General features: G+C 50.4%; 1 protein-coding gene across 1 annotated transcript in view; it reads left to right on the top strand.

The window, feature by feature from the left end:
- The window catches only part of AKT2 (AKT serine/threonine kinase 2), a 1,087,541-nt gene extending 1,070,362 nt beyond the window's left edge, over positions 1–17,179 (top strand). The window contains exon 14 of the mRNA XM_069644479.1: positions 16,263–17,179. Coding sequence (XP_069500580.1) covers positions 16,263–16,342 — 80 coding nt within the window. The 3' untranslated portion in view covers positions 16,343–17,179. The remainder of the gene's footprint in view (positions 1–16,262) is intronic.
- The last annotated feature ends 246 nt before the right edge of the window (positions 17,180–17,425 follow it).

The raw sequence follows: 17,425 nt of genomic DNA, 5'->3' as shown, positions 1-17,425 counted from the left end.
GACGGGGGTACTTCGGATGACCAAACGTCCGTTTCGGATGTTATAGACCTTGAGGCAGACGCTTCTAGGTCTGCCACGGCCGTCCCCGACCCTTCAAGGCTCGACTCTGGTCTTGCTACAGGGACTACACCCGGCGACAGGGGCGTACAAGCGCATCGCACTAAGCACACAACCCCTATGCCAATTTCGACGCCTTAATCGAAAAAGGTGAAAGCGCCAATAGGGCCGCCGAAAACCTTGCTGGTTCCCTCGGATCGTTCAGATCCAAAGCCTTCCCCGCATCCGCAGCAGCGTTTTGCGACTGGACAATCTAAACAAACTAAGGGCGCTACTCCGAAACCTACACGCGTCAAAGTGCGGGACCCCGACGCTTCGACTTCTAAGGCCTCAGTAGGCCCGAAAACTACGGCTAGGCCTCTACCCGGAAAACCGACCGATAGGCCCCCTAGTGCCGAGGACAGTATTACAACTGCCGATAAATCATCGGAGCCTTTGTCTCACGACGATTTGGCGACTATTGAAAGTAAGCATCAGAAGAATTACGGCGGCGGTGGGCCTGACTCCGGATCCGCCTAAGGTTATGGGACAAACCGCGGAAAGAATTACAGCGGATTGGGTTCCCGATTCCGATGGGGCTTACAAAGATAGCCGAGAGCCTTTTTCCGACACCCTGAGAGGTTCCTTTCGACGCTGCGGTGCGGAGAATGTCGTTTCTCCTCACATAGGCCCGTTTGGGTCCTCTAAATGGGCTACAGAAAAATTCGAAGGGTGTATGGATCGGCTGGAGCGAATTATCAGTTCTTCTGATCACCCTCCGCCGAAAAAGGCTCGGGTAGACCCTAACCTCCAAATTCAGGAAGATCAGTCTCATGTTTTCCACCGACGACACCACCGGTGAAGCCCTGCTGCAACAAACTCACCACTTTTCCAACGACAAGCGAAGATCTTCTGCTGGAGAGCCTTCTCCCATTGAGCTGGTAGGCCCAACCAGTTCACCCTTTTTCGCTTCCAAAGACGTCACTTGGTCGAATCGCCCGTGCCAAGCACCCCAGCGCCCGGATAGCCAAGCTCACCACTTTTGACCGCGAATAAAAGGGCTGCACCTTTTAATCAGGAACTCCGCGGCTGGTTTCATCCCTGTGCAGTGCAACGACTCCACGTCCCCTCCTCGACGAGATCTTCTCTTCCCCTGGTCGGAACCACGAACTTCAACCACTGCCAGGAACAACTGCCCCCGCTGGAGCTTCCTTTCTCTTTAAGGTCCTGTGTCCTGCCTGGCCTCCCTTCCTACAGGTTGCTAAGGGTGACCCTTAAATCCTTGGCTTCTAAACTAGGTTGGCTCCAGGCCTTCTAACTATAGCTTTTGAATCACCCCAACCTCTTTTTGAACACTCTGCAAAGACTTTCAGTGCACTTTAAACCGTGTGATCCTGGGCACATTTCGCTTTGCTCCATTTAAAGTGGGCCTAGCCTATGAACTTTGGCTCTACAGTATAACCTGCCTTTCAGTAGTGACAAACACCTCACTCACAGGGTGGGGAGCCCACGCCAACAATCTGACAAGCAGCGGTCGTTGGTCTCCATCAGAATCCAAACTGCACATCAATCTTTTGGAACCAAAAGCAATCAGACTTGCGCTGAAGGCTTTTCTGCCCTCTGTACGGGGAAAGAATGTCCTGATAATGACGGACAACACAGTGACCATGTACTACCTCAACAAGAGAAGGTGTAGGGTCACTACCACTATGCAGAGAGGCAATGCAGCTCTGGTTCTGGGCAATACAAGAAGAAATTTCTATATCGGCAGCTCACCTAGCCGGAGAGGAGACCACAGCAGCAGATGCTCGGAGCAGGAAGAGCAGTCTTCCACGAGTGGGAACTAGCTCAGGAAGTCCTTCGAGTGATCTTCACCCTTTGGGGAAAACCTCAAGGGGATCTGTTTGTGATCAGTGTCAACCAGAAGTGCAAACTGTATTGCTGCAGGGAGATTCCCCCAAGAGGAGCTCTAGTAGACATGTTTGTGGTGGACTGGGAGTTTCCACTCCTGTACGCATTACCTCCAGTCCCAGTCATTCCTCATGTGATCAGGAGGTTGAGAAAGTTCGGGAAACACATGATCAGCATTGCCCTGGATTGGGCCTGGAGGACGTGGTACCCGGACTGTCTGGACATGTCCATCTGCCCTTCAATACGTCTTCCACAAAGAGAAGACCTTCGCTTGCGAAAGGAGGGGCGGTTTTTCCATCCAGAGGTCAAGACTCTCAGCCTTCATGCATGGTTTCTGAGAGGCTCAGATGCAGGGATTGGGGCCTCCCGGATGATGTAATGGAGATTTTGCTTTTGACCAGAAGGTCCGCAATCAAGTCTTTGTATCGCTGACGTTGGAGACAATTCTGCTGCTGGTGCAGGGACAAGAATGTGGAACTGTTGCTTTGCAAAACACTGGAGGTGTTACTTTTCTATTGTACCTAACCAATCTGCGGCTCCATGCTGGGACCATTAAAGGTTATTTGGCGGCGTTATCTATCTTCAAGTGCTCGTCTGAAGAAACTTCATATTTTAAAATACCTTTGGCTATACAATTTGTGAAGGGGTTGACTAATGTGTTCCCTCCATTTCCCTTTCAGGTTCCCATTTGGGACCTCAATCTGGTGCCAAAAGTTCTTATGTGTGCACCATTTGAACCTCTACATTCATGTCCCTTAAGGTTACTAACTTTCAAGACCATCTTGTTGGTAGCACTAACTTCAGCCCATAGAGTGAGTGAGTTGCAGGCACTATCCTCAAAACCTCCATTTACAGTGTTTCACGAGGACAAGGTGTCCTAAGGGTTAAGCCTTAATTTTTACCTAAGGTTATTTCAGGACAGAAGATTGAGTTACCCACTTTCTACCCTCCACCTCATCCTGGCAAGGAGGAGGAGAGGTTGCACAGCCTTGATCCACATAGGGCTCTAAGCTTGTACATTTCAAGATTCTCAAAACTTCATCTGGACGATCAACTATTTATAGGTTATACGGGTCATACACTGGTTCAGGCTTTGACAAAGTAAACCTTGTCCAGATGGATTATTCTAGCGATTTCAGAATTCTACAGGCTGACTGGCAACGACCCTCCAAAAGGCTTGAGGGCCATTCCACTAGGGGCATGGCTACCTTCTCTGCTTTGCAAAGTGGTGTTCCTATTTAAAACATTTGTGAGGCAGCTACGTGGTCCACATTACACACTTTCACTGCGCATTACTGCCTTGATTCTACCCTAACCCAGTATGGAAGCTTTGGAAAAGCTGTCCTTCGTTCGGTTCATGGAATCCATTAATAACAAAATTCTTACTCCCTCCACCAAAACTAAACCATCTTTGGGAGTCTATAAAAGATCAGGAATACGTGGGAGGACACAATCCATTTGAAGAACAGGTTACTTACCCCTGGTAACGTTCTTTCGACTGGATGTTCCTCCCACGTATTCGTCATCGCCCTCCCAACCTATCCCTCAGTAGAATTTCCTGTGTAATTACAGCTTTTGCTCCTTCAAAGCCTACTACAGTCAAACCCGTTTTGATGCGGGTAGTTCTACTTGAGAATGAAAAACAGAATTGGAGCCAACGTGCGCTGCGCGTACTATTTATGCCTTCGATGACATCATCCTCGAGACGGAGGCCATCGAAGGACATCAAGTTGACTGCATCAACGCACAGCGCCCTCTGCCGGAAAAAGAATTCTGAAGTTGGATATTGAATATCAAAGATGAGGAATACGTGGGAAGAACATCCAGTCAAAAGAACGTTACCAGGGGTAAGTAACTTGTTCATCTTTCCTAACAGTTATTGATTGTTCATAATTATCATGGAGTAGCTTCATGCCCCTCAAGAAAGTAGGAGTTGTTTTTACTAGCTCTGAACTGAGTTCTAAAAAGTAATGTTGCATGGTGTATGCTTGTAACAGGGTTGGTTTATTATCTGGTTTCTATAACTGAGTGTCACTGCATGACTGACATGGTCTACTACCCTTGAATTACTGATTGTATTCAAAAAGTATATATAATGTGGTTTACTCCCCAAGAATAGCGGACTGCCATTCTGAATGTGTTGTAGGTTTACTCGCTTTGACTGTGGATTGTATTCTCAATATGGGTTACAGCCCAAAGTATAACCTTAAGTATTGAGTTGGTTTTCATAATTGTGTTTATATGACGGTATAGTACTTCTTTCCCCGAGATCTATCTGTGCCTACTTGAATTTAAATAAACCATTTATTTTTACAATACATAGTGTTTCAGTGTTACTTTGGACGATATGTATGTTACAATTTCTTTGTACCAACCTACAGCCCTCTCTCCCTCCTAAGACAAGCCTGGCTGCTCTGTCCATGTTACCAAAACATTCAGGTGGTACAGCCTTGTACTAAGAGTGAACTGACTCAGATATGGTTTTTATGAAGTTTGGTAAGACGGTCCCAACACCCTGTGCCAGTAGACCTTAGAGGAGGCAATTAAACAAAGAAATGAAACCCAGCGATGATCACTTAAGGCGAAAGCTGCTGCAAAAAAAAAGGGGGCGGTGCACACGCTAGTAACTTTAGGAATTTTGTGTGCCTTGCAGCGGTTGGGGTCTATGGATGGTGTGGCCTGAACCCATGGTGCAGCAAGGATCCACACAAAGCACACACATCCACACCTCCACACAAGGCATTCCTGTTGAAGACCCCTATGATGATGACACTCAAGGTGAAAAGTGTTACGAAAAACTATTCTTTTGGCAACTTTCCCTCCATAGCTTCTATGGATCCCCCAATCATTTTGTTTCGTTTTTAACCTGTTGTGACTTTTCTGAAGCCGTCAACTTCGCTTTAGCCATAACAAATGAGGAAAAGACAGGGGAGCTGATCAGTCCTTCAGACTATCAGTACTGGGAAACTGTATCCTGTTCATCTTTTAAATTTGTTGTAACTTTATAACATCTTACAGTTCAGTGCAATGGGGGGTGCTTTTGTATCACTCTAGCTTTTTACAGTTGCGATGTATGGTTACTTTAATGTGACCAAAGGCAAGCTGGTGGCAGCAGATATATTTGTATATTCTCCAGCATGGGGTCTGGCATGGATTCACATGCTCATGAATATTCCCGGTCGTCAGGCTGGGAATCCTCGGTAAAGATAAAATCAGTTTTGTTTCTGAACTGTCTTTCTCCTAACCAATCACTGGTCTCTGGGTCATACTGCCCTCTACCTAAGCCCCTCCTCTGGGAGCCATCTTCAGATTTTTACCACACGTTCAATTGTTGGGAGTACTCGTGCTATAGCTCTCGAGCTTTTACTGAGTTTAGCGATTTGTCTAAGAGTTTTGCTCTATTTTTGGGTCAATCGAGCCTCAAGCTCCATCGATCCACCATCCGACTAACAGGGACCCGTTTTTCTTAACTTTCTACGCCCCTCAAGGGCGTTTTTTCATAGAGTTCACTTCTTGGAGGATTCCAGAAGATTCTTGCAGGCCTACACCGTGTGGACATGGCCGAGGATAAAGGAGACTCAACGCCTCTGTTCAGGATCTGCTCAGGATGCGGGCTGCAGAACATCTTCCTGGACGATGGGCACTCCCTGTGCCTTTATTGCCTACATTCGGACCGCTCGCATGTGGAGGAGGCCTGTGCGTTCTGCAAGGACATGGTGCCACGCGCCATGAAGGACCGTCGCAAGCGTCTTGCTGAGTGGCTGCAGACGAGGACCCTGGCGGTGGGTGAGCCCCGGCAGCATGCTTCCCCCCAAGAGGAAATTTGAGCGGTCTTTTAAGAGCTTTGAGGGCGCTTCGGCGATGGGGGCCCAACATGAGGCAAAGCACTGCGAGTCCGCAGGCACCGGGAGCGCTGTTGGTACGGGCTCCGCGGCAGCCAGGCCGTGTGCAGCATCGCAGACGCAGTCAACCACGAGCCAACACTCGGCAAAGAAAAGGAAGTCAGACCATCCGGGTAAGCTTCTGCAGAAGGCCCAGTTGACTCCAAGGGAGAAAGCCAAGGGGGAGTAGGGAATTGACCCTCCCCCCACAGTGAAGGCCTCAGACGCGCCCAAGGTTGTGAAGGCCCAGGTTCACCAGGCAAAGGCGTCTATTGAAGGAGTGGTGGCGTCCTTGGCAAAGGCTGCTGATGTGGTCCCAGTGGAGACGACCCCCAAGACGAGAGTTTCCTTGCCTGCTCGGAGGGGATCATCTTTCCTGCCCATTGAGAAGACGCCTGTGAAGATGATGCCGATCATCTCCCTGAGGCTGTCACCCCTGGCCAAGAAGAGGAGGGGGTGCACGATAGTCCAGCCGGACTCGGACATCTCTTCAGAGGTGGAGCTCTCTGGCCTGAGGACAGTGCTTGATGAGAAGTTTGTCGAGGCCAGGTCCTATGGGAAGGACCTCATCGAGGCAGACGTGGAAAGCGACAAGGGAACCGACGAGGGGCGGCAGGGCGGTGAGGAACCAGAGGACACCATGCCACTGCCAACGCCACTGCCACCATCGCCGGACATGTCGGCAGACATCCTACAAGCTCTGCACACCCTGTGCTCAGAGATAAGGACAAGGATGCCCGTGCCTCCGACGGGCGATCCCGCGGTGCCTGGACCATCGGGGGACCTGCCTCCTAAGAGAAGAGTCCATCCGCCTCCATCCTACCATCCTTCACCTCCATCCTACCATCCTTCACCTCCATCCTCTCCGCTGAGGGACGAGACGGAGACGGCGATGACGGGTACGGACAACGACGAAGGAACGGACCTCCCTTTGCTGGTATCCAGGGCTTCTCCACCCAACGAGATCGGCTTGTTCCATACCATGATCTCTAGGGCCTCGGAGCTATTTCAGCTGAACCCTAGGAAAAGGAGGGATTCCTTTATCAGCACCGAGAGGCCAAGAGGAAGACCGTGCTCTCTATCCCGCTATTGGACGACATTTGGGACGAAGGACTGTCCCTCCTGAAGAACCCGTCCTCGGCCGCGGCAAAGAGAGACCGGTATGAGAAGAAATAATGGGTGCCAGACTCTGTACCTGTTATGCTCACATGGTATCCACGGGGATGCCCTTATGACCAAGTTGCCGGATTCACCCTGTACCCTTCCCGATTCCGGATGGTGCCTTCTATGGAGGTCGGGCCTGAAAACACAGGAGGACTGGATTTAGGAACAAATTTCATTTCCTCTCTCCCCCCTGCCCCCCCTGGATTCGATCGGATGGCCCACTCCTCACCTTGTTGTGATGTCTGGCGTGCTCTCCGTCCTGCCTCCAGCGCAGGGGGGCGTAGTTCTCTGCGGGTTTGAGCGACCGAGTTAACTTCACTGGTGCTAACCCATTCAAGTGTCTTTAAGGAGGTAAATCAGGTTATAGCAGTCTTAAAATGTCCTTGCTTTCCTTTCTTGCGATTAATGTCTTTTCCTTATTTATTCACCCTTAGGTGCACGTAGGTTCGGTGAATGCGCAGCTTGGATCGGGCTCCTACCAGGATGATGGACGCAGGAGCGTATGATGGATGGTAGGTTAAGTGCGGCGCGGTAATGTCTTCTTTTGCTAAACTGTATTCCTTATTCCTTTTCAGGTCGTAATGGTCTTTCTGGGCGTGTGAAAATTTCCAGAGCGGAGCCGGCCAAGAAATGCCCAGCCAGGTCAGGTTCTCGTGATTACTGCTGTAAATGCTGTGAGTAACCTGTTTTAACGTTGTCTTTCTTTCTCTCTCCCTCCAGGTGCTTCGTTCTGGTGTGTGCGTGGTGTCTCGATGATGCTGCCGACTGGATGGAAGACCGCGAGCAGCAGGAAGAACGGATAATCGACGGATGGAAAGTTGCAAGTAAGCAGAGACTGCTAATGATGTTCTTTTGTCTCCTCTGCAGGTCCGCTGTTCAAGGATCGCCGGAGTCTGGTCTCTGGACACGATGAGCGTCACGCTGCTGGCTGCGGAATAACTCCAAGCACGTTCTGTAACTTGGGTGTGGTTCATATACCCCTCTAGTAAAGTAGTCCAGGTAAAGTAGTCCGGGCTACCACACCCAAAACATTGCACCGCACAGTTTGGTTCTAGGAACTAAGCTGTGTGGGTGCCTCCATGTTGCCTGCAGGCCTCCAATGAAAAGGTAGTCCCTTCAAGATAGTGTTCCAATCTGAACATAAGCCTGGCGCCATAGGCGCCAGGACAGACTCAAGGAGATTCTATGAGGATAGTGCAAGGCCCTTGGGGCCCCAAGTGAACCTGGAGTCTTAACCCTACCTGGCATGTGACCATGCCAGTGGGGTTTTGGGTTACGGGTCGTGGCAGTACTGAAGTGTCTCAGATCGCAGCCGTCCCCGTACTTGGTGGTCTCGGCAGCAGCCAGGAAGAAATCTGCAGGATCGGTGGCTTCGACTTCCACTTCCCCACCGGACGGCGAGGGAAAGAAGCTAGACGCCATGGGATGACGGGTCATCTCGGTGGCAGCAACAACCATTAAAGCGGCCAAGGCTCTCGCCATCGTGGCCCGCTACGACAGGGAGCTTTGGTTTAAGATCGCCCCTCTGCTGGACTTCCTCCCAGACGACAAGAGAGCGGAAGCCCTTGAAATCCTACAAGAGGGCGAGGTGGCATCGGAACCATGCCATCACGGTGGCCACGGATATCGCCGACACCGGCTTCCGCCAGATGGGCAACAGCGTTTGCCTTCATCGGCGAGGTTGGCTGAAGGCCACCAATTTCCATCAGGATGTCCAGACAACGGTTTTGGACATGCCCTTCGACGGGGACAACTTTTTTGGCAAGACGGTGGACGAATCTCTGCAAGCCATGAAGGCAGAGACAGCTCGTGCCTTGGGCACACTCCAACAGCGATGGCCGTCCTTTCGGGCCTCCGGAGGCAAGTCCCATGGTGCCTCCAAAGTATTCTGTGGCAACTTCTCTTCGCACCATCAACCACCCCGTTCCTCGGCCCAGGAAACCTACAGGGGCCACAGCAAAGCAGTCACCAAGGCCCCCAAGGTGGGATGTCGGCGACGAAGCAGGCCTGAACCGGCCGTGACGTCAGGACCGCCCCCCTGTGAGCACCCCGGTGGGAGGCCAGCTGGCGAACTTCGTCGGCATGCGGAAGTCCATCTCCACCGACCGTTGGGTGCTGGACACCCTGGCCCATGGACACACCCTGAAAACCATGTCCCACAACTGCTTCTGGAGGTACGAGCGATGCTGGAAAAAAAAGGCAGCGATAGAACTCGTCCCGAAGAGCCTCCGGGGCTCCGGAGTGTACTTGCGGTACTTCATTGTCAGGAAGAAGACCAGCGGTTGGCGGCCCATCCTGGATCTCCGCCACCTCAACAAATACATCAAGTCCCAGAATTTTCGGATGGTCAACCTTCAGCACGTGCTCGGACAACTAGAGGAAGGGGATTTCCTGTCATCGCTGGTCCTGGAGGATGCTTATTTTCACATCCCCATCCGCAATGGGCATCGAAAGTTTCTACGCTTTGTGGTCCAGGGGCAGCACTATCAATTCAAAGCCCTTCCCTTCGGGCTGAAGTCGGCGCCAAGGGTCTTCAAGTGCCTGGCGCCAGTGGCGGTGCGGCTGCGCCTGCAGGGGGTCCAGGTCTACCCCTACATGGACGATTGGCTTATCCGAGCAAAGTCAAGGGAACTCGCCATCGAGCACACTGCAAGGACTGTCCGCCTACTCACGGAACTGGGGTTCTCGATAAATTATGCAAAGCCCTGCTTGGTGCCATCGCAGGACGCTCGGTTTCTGGGGTCCAGGCTCAACACAGTCTCGCACCTGGCTTCGCCGTAGGAGGACAGGATAAAGGCCGTCCTGGGCAAGGTACAACAGCTGTTGACCATGGAAATTGCCAGGGTGAGGTCGATCAAGTCCTTGCTCGTCATGCATCTACCATGTTCGGCTGTGCAGGCTGCGGATGCGGCCCCTGCAGGAGTTCCTCGACGCCCGTTGGATCCAAGTATCTGGAAGCTTCGAGGACAAGCTTGCCCTCAACGAGACATTCCGTCAAGCGATTCAGTGGTGGGGCGTCCATGCGCCTCTATCGGCGGGAACGGACTTCCAGACCCCAGCAGATTAGGAGACGGTGTAGACGGATGCCTCCCTGGAGGGATGGGGTGCGCACACCGGAAATCTCCACGCAAGAGGCCTTTGGCTACTGGATGAGAAGTCATTGCACATCAGCGTCCTGGAGTTCTGGGCAGTGCTTTGGGCCCTCAAATCTTTCCTTCCGTCCCTCAAGAGCAAGGTGGTGCGGGTCTTCACTGACAACACCACCACAATGTTTTACATCCGGAAGCAGGGGGGGGCACCAGATCGCCGGCCCTCTCCAAGGAAGCGCAGGACCTATGGCACTGGACCCAGAGGATGTTCCTGGTACCCTTTTATCTTGCAGGAGTGAAGAACACTGTCGCCGACTCACTCAGCAGGGAGCTGCGCTCTTACCACGAATGGGAGCTTCGTCAGGATCAGGTGGACCTACTGTTTCGACGATGGGGCAATCCCTTGATGGATCTGTTTGCGACGGCGGCGAACACAAGTGCCGGAGGTTTGCCAGCAGGTTTCCCCAGCCGGGGAGCATGGGGGATGCATTCTCCTTCCCCTGGGACGGCCTGTTCCTCTATGCGTTTCCCCCATTGCCGTTGCTTCTGCGACTCATCAATCAACTCAGACGGTCCCGGTGTATGATGATCCCCATCGCACCGGCGTGGCTGAGGCAGATATGGTACCCAGACCTTCTGGACATGTCAGCGTCCCCTCCAGTCAAGCTTCCGGCGGACGCAGATCTTCTCGCCAGGGAAGGAGGCATGGTTCTGCACCACGACCCAGGGTCACTGAACTTGCAGGTCTGGCTCCTGCAACGCTAGAGTTTGGTGGATTCGATCTCCCGGCGGACTGCAAGGAGGCGCTTGCCAAGACCAGGGCTTCGTCTACACTGAAATGCTACAGCCATAAGTGGAAGACGTTCACAGTCTGGTGCCGTGCACAGAAACTCGACCCTCTATGGATTACGGCCCCGCAGGTACTGCCGTATTTGCTGTCGCTGGCCAAGGCAGGGTTGGCCCATGCTTCCATCAAGGTTCATCTGGCGGCTATCTACCGCTACACCAGAACTTCGGGGCAGTCGTCATTGTGGTCACACCGCCTGGTCAAGGAATTCATCAAAGGACTTTTCTGTTCATTCCTGCCGGTGAAGGCTCCGGCCCGGATGTGGGACCTCAATGTGGTGCTGACTAGGCTCATGGGTCCTTGGTTCGAGCCAATGCATTGGGCACCGCTGAAGTTCTAGTTGTGGAAGAACGTGTTTCTTGTGGCCATCACCTCCGCACGATGAGTGGGAGAGATCCAGGCCCTCTCCTGTAAGCCTCCGTATTTAACATTCCACGAAATGAGGGTCGTGCTGCGGACGCACCCCTCCATGCCCAAGGTGCCGTCAGACTTACTTCCATCTCAACGAGCCCTTGGTGTTACCGGTTTTCTTCCTGTCGCCTTTGTCGCCGGCTGAGAGGACTTTGCATTCCCTGGATGTGGCTACAGCGCTGAAGTTCTACGTGGACCGCACAAGGAGTTTTCGGAAGAGACCACAGCTGTTTGTGAACTTTGGTCCTGTGAACCAAGGCAAGGCCCTCTCCAAGGCTTCCATTTCCAGGTGGCTCTCCGGCTGCATCACCCATTGTCACCGGTTGGCAAACGGACCGTTTGCTGGCCGTCCGAGAGCCCATTCGACCAGAGCGATCGCTGCAACTACGGCGTTCCTGTCTGGTGTGCCCCTGCTGGACATCTGCAGGGCTGCTACATGGAGGTCGACGCACACCTTCACGAGATTCTACTGCGTCGACAGGGATTCCAGGGAGGAGTCCAGAGTCAGCCAAGCAGTGTTACGCAACCTGTTCCCTTGAAGGTGAGCCTGGTGAGGAAGAGTTGCTTAATGTTGAGATGTTGAAATGCTTAATGTTGAGCCTTGCCGCCTCCCGTGGTTGTGCTTGTGTGTACTGCTATCTATTCTTTATTCATGAGCATGTGAATCTATGCCAGACCACATGCTGGAGAAGGAACAAGTTCTCCAGCATGGGTCTGGCATGGATTCACATGCAAACCCTCCCGCCTACCCCTCTGCGGCTCTTCTCTTGGTCCTACTGCCACTTTACGTGCTACCAAATCTGTAGATGGCTGCCAGAGGAGGGGCTTAGGTAGAGGGCAGTCATTGGCTGGGGGCAGTATGGCCCAGAGACCATTGATTGGTTGTTAGGAGAAAGACAATTCAGAAACAAAACTGAAACACATTTTTTCTTTAACGAGGATTCCCAGCCTGACGATGGGCAATATTCATGAGCATGTGAATCCATGCCAGACCCATGCTGGAGAACAACAGTTGCAGGTAAGTAACTTGTTCCATTTTTTTTTCATTATTTCTAGTGTGCACATTTATGTTTTACTGCGTATAGCTCCAAAACGTGGCTAGTGCCCTAAAATGGCCATGCTGTGAGATTTTCGCTTGTTCTTTGACCATATTGTTTGGCCTTTTGCTTACCTTGCCAAGTAAGGAAATCCCATATAATGTCATGCCTTTGCTGTGGCATAGTAAGTGGGCAGTATTGTCTAGTCCCATTCCACAACAGTGGAACCAAAGATTCTAGGTGTGGGGGATGAGTGAAACCAATAATGGCCCCTGATTGGACAACTGCTGGCTGTTTGAATGGTGCAGATCCTTACCATTGGTGGGCTTGACCTTTGCTTCCAGGCTGGATTTTGGATAAGAGAACTCCTGTAGCAATTTCTTCATTTCACCATTGGAGCCAAGTCCCTTGTAGACGAACAGCCGACTGAAAATCTGAAGAAAACGCCCTTAGAGGTCTGGCATCAATCCCTTCCTGCATCTGGCCCAGTGAAGGCCAGTTTGGCTACCTGAATTGTGAAGAACCTGAGCGGTGCTTCAGCTCTTGGACTAGTGGGACCTAATAGGCTTGACTCCTTATTGAGGATCCAGCCTTCCTGAGCCTTCTGACGTGTCCCCGGACCACCCGGTGGACTAACCAGCTCTCTCGTGGGCTATCTTGCCAGAAGTGTTGCTGTGCCCTGGTTGTACTCGGAACTTCGGTGGTTGCCAGCTTGTGCTACAAGTCTCCTTCCCTTTGAATGTCAGCATCCCAGACTCAAGGGATCCTGTCCTAGAGAAGCTTCTTCAACCGTGACTGAAAGGATACCTGCCATTGTGTGCGGCGGCCATCCCTGGGACTCTCCTTCCCCCGTCTTCGAGGCCTGCATCAGTGAATCCTGCATTTCTTCATTGCCAGGGGTTGTATCTTGTATTAGTACCTGGCAGGGGGAGGGTGGGTGGTAGCCTCCCAGCCAATAAGGAGGCTTGGAATGGGGAAATTACCACATGCTAATCCCCTGCGCTCCCGTTCTTAGGCTCCTTGCGGCTGGAGGCCACCATCTTCCCCTGCCAGGGATTCAGGTAAGTGCTCCGCTCCGCCTCCACTTCTGTCTCCAGTGCGTCCGCTCCTGATCTGTGACAGGCCGCAATGGAAAGGGAGAAGGGACTACATGTAGTCCCTTCTCCCTTTCCATGGCCGCCATTTCATTAACTTTCACAAAAAAATAGTTTTCAATGGCTGCCATGGAAAGGCCAGTATTTGTACTTTTTTTCTGTTGCAAAACTTCTGAGCCTTTCGCAACAGGAAGAAAATGCTTTTAGTACCCCTGTCTTTTGGGCCTGGGGGTACTCTCGTAGCATTAAGCTTTGCTTGGCCCTGTAACTATGGGTCCCGGGGCATTACCTGAAGTGGTAAGTCCCCCCTGCTCTGGGCAGCTCCTGAGGGCCTCCCAGAGGAGCCAACAGCGGGAAATCCAACCTTCAGCAACAACTCCCACCCCGCCAGTTGAAAATCGGAGTCAGGGGGGGTAAATAGACGCAAAGCATCTGTCTCCCCCTGTCCTCCGTAGGATAACATTGGAAACCAGTCCCTTTGTATCCCAACATTCCATTCCACTGCCTTTTGGTAAGCGAACCTGGGTAGTTTCATCTTAAAGATGAGAACACACTTTACTTGTCTAGTAACCTTGTTAAATATCTTCTTTGAACTCGCCAACACAATTGCAATCGGAGCTTATCTAAAGAGACTACATTCTGGGGAGAAGTGTTGTGGCTCCTGTGACATTTGGGCACAAAGACCCATTCTTCTTAGGGACTGGACTGGTGAAGTTGGGGAAATTCACATGTGACATGGTTCCATCTTTACTGCATTCATTTATGTACCTCCTGTGTTGATTGTCATTTGAATGCATTTTAATAACATATGGTGAATGTATATGTTTATTATTGAGTATTGTGCAATAATATCCCCTGCTAGTTTCATTTATTTAGTGTGTGTAAGGCCTAGAACACATATTTGTATTTTTATACTTTCCTGTCTAAATTGAATTGTGTGCTTCACTGTGTGGACTCATTGTGGACCCCTGACCCCAACTCACACTCTCCTGAGAATAGCCTTGACTGCTCTCCATGTTTACCTTGATTGGGTTTTGGCTAACCTCGGAGTTCTCTGCTCACTATAAACTAGGGTGGCCTCCTAAAGTCTGTCTACTAGGCCAGATTCTATAAATCCATCTTAACAACGAGGACAGCAGCAGGAAGACGAGCCAAGCAAGTTGGATCAACTAAGGGGGAGACCATAGGTCGAGCCAGCCAGCAAGCAGACTCTCCCATGAGTATATCAATGGCTGGAGGGGGACCCAAGACATCCCATGAGGAGCTGGGGCAGAGTAGTAGTAGCCACTGTTTTGTTGACCAGCAAAGCACAGGTGGCTCCTACCTTCAGGCACTTACAGATGAGAAGGTTTCTATGAGGATCCGCTGCTGCAGATGTATATTCAACCAAGGATGGCCAGACATTTCAGGGGGTGAAGCAAAGTAAGAGTCCATCAGCAGACTCCTCCATCACAGAGAGCAGGGATCCAAGGCTATAGGTAGTATGGCCTCACCCGGATCCTCCGTATCGGTCCATCTAGTCAGTCTTCAGGGGAATTCAGGAACGTATCTGATGAACGACCATGGTCTCCCTTGATCAGTGGAGTTGGAAGATAGCTGACCAACGCACTTTTAAAGGTTTTGAGGCCAACCAATCAGGGCTGGTCAGACAACTGCCAAATATTTGTGCACGCCCACACAGGATGTAAATTGGCATGTCTGGCGGGGTTATTAAACCAGTTTATACTGGTTTAAACCTGAATAGGCAATGCTTTTGTGGGCTCAAGATGAACCTATCTCATAAAACAAAATGGCATATGCAGCACTTAGAAAAATGCCTTGGTACCCACAAGGCTAGCATATTCAGTAATTGTGCTACTAATGCAGTAGAAAGCTACAACCATGGTGTAGCTAAAACAAAGGTACATCTGACACCAGCTTACTCAACAACAATGTTCAAGGTGATAGAACCACTATTGGACCAAAATGGGGTTCTTAAAAAGCACCCCACCTCTCAAGCTGTAAGGGCAAGAAAGGCAGCATATCGCAAAAATGGAGGGGTGTTTAGAAGTCCCTCTGACCACAAAACGAAAAACGGAAAAGCATGGTAGCAAGAAAATATTTTGGTGCCCCATAATGTTGGACAAGAGAGACTCAATGTAATTTTTCCCGAAGAGTTTAAGAACTGACATGCTTTCTGGCCTGTGCAATGCATTACACAGAGGATGTTTCTCGTGTAATCCAGTGCGAGTTGTCCTCTGCATAACGCATGTAGCACGAAAGGGGACAGGCCAGGCCGGTGCAGTGGGGAAGGAAGTGTAAGGTAACTGTGGTGAGATTGGTTGCTGGTGAGCGGAATGTGTAGGTGGTAGGTGGAGAAGACCGGAGAGGTGGCAGTTCAGAAGGCGTCCCCCAGATTAGTTTAGGGGGTGAGGAGGCAATGAAGGAAAGTGCCATGGTTCCAGGGGTGTCCAGCAGAGAGGCAGTTAAGGGACATGGGGCGGGGCATAGCTGGAAACTGAATCTATTTTGCACCTCCTGTTGAGCAACAGACTTGTGCAAAGCGGGCCCAGAATTGATTCTTTCGCAGTTGGAACATAGGGCCCTCTCTCGGCCTTGCAATCATGTTAATGTTAGTATTTTTTAGTCCATGATCTTTTTACATTGACTCTGTCTAAATGTATTTCTTTTGATATTGCCTCTATTATCTTCGTCTAGGGCATATTTAAAAGTGATCAAACTCAGTTTAATTGACCTCCGACTACTTTTCTTTCCTCGAGTTGATGTTTGCTTTCTTTTCTCTGCCATCACAGATGATAACCTTGATTCTTTGGAGCCTGATCAGCCAGCACACTTCCCTCAGTTTTCCTACTCTGCCAGTATTCGAGAATAACGAAGAATGCCAGCAAGAAACAAAACAGACTTTTGTGGGAATGAGCAGTTATTACTTTTTATGTGGATATATCTTCAAGCAACAGAAAATCGGACAGCTCTTGATCTCTGCAGACACGACAGAGACTGCATGGAGGGACATATAGCTCAAGAGCGAAAAAGTATATAGTTTCTTTCAAATATTTTGTTGGTTTGAAGAAGAAAAAAATACCTGTAGAGTATTTTTTTTGTTCCTTTTTTAAAGCCATGAAAGAGAGAAATCGGGACTCTCGCTGAGAACTCTGTAACCAGGTCAAAAGGCTGCAGCTACATTTGTGGTGCTGGATTGTTACCTTTTTAAGTGGATTTCAAACTTAATCCTGAGCCTGTACCTCCTGCAAGAGCTGATTCTGCCCTACGACGGGTAGCATCTTCCTTTTCATTCAGCGTGGACGAATCGAGATCACTCCACTCAGTTGACCTGGATGTTTGATACCCTCCAGGCAGCCTGGGAGACACGATGTTGCTGCCCAGTGGCATTTACAGCAAGCTATACAGTGAAACAGTTTATTTTTAATTGGGGTGCTACCAGCTTATGTAGTGGGGAACTGAATGTTTACAGGCCCTATGGGTTGTGGATCTTTTGAGGAATAACCTGGTGCTTTGGCATGAGATGAGCACCCCAGACACATTTATTTAGCAGCCGGCTCCCTCTCCGACAATACCTGTTTTCATTGGATTTTTGGTAACATTTGGTCCTTGTAAAAGCACTGCTGCAACTTCATGTGAATGTAGCTGTCATTGTGGGCTCCCCTTATCTGTACTGACTGAAAAAAATCAAAAAGCCTTTATTGAGGTGAATCTTCTGGTATCCTTATTAGTGCAGATTAGTTCCGTTGATGTATGTTCCCATATAATATACACCGTTAAGATCTTGGTGCTTGCAGTACATTTGGGTCACGTGCAACTGTAGGGGTGGAAGTGGCAGTGCTGTTTCTTGACACTGGAGATACCAGTGTGCTGTCATGGTTGCACCATTCAGGGAAACCAGTTTTATTGTAGGTGTGCGAGTCCAGAATGATATCATTTCAATTGAAGGCCTGAT

The sequence above is a fragment of the Ambystoma mexicanum genome, chromosome 2p, assembly GCF_040938575.1.
Source record: "Ambystoma mexicanum isolate Mex_15411 chromosome 2p, UKY_AmexF1_1, whole genome shotgun sequence".
Taxonomy (NCBI): domain Eukaryota; kingdom Metazoa; phylum Chordata; class Amphibia; order Caudata; family Ambystomatidae; genus Ambystoma; species Ambystoma mexicanum.
This window is presented reverse-complemented; position numbering and strand designations above follow the sequence as displayed.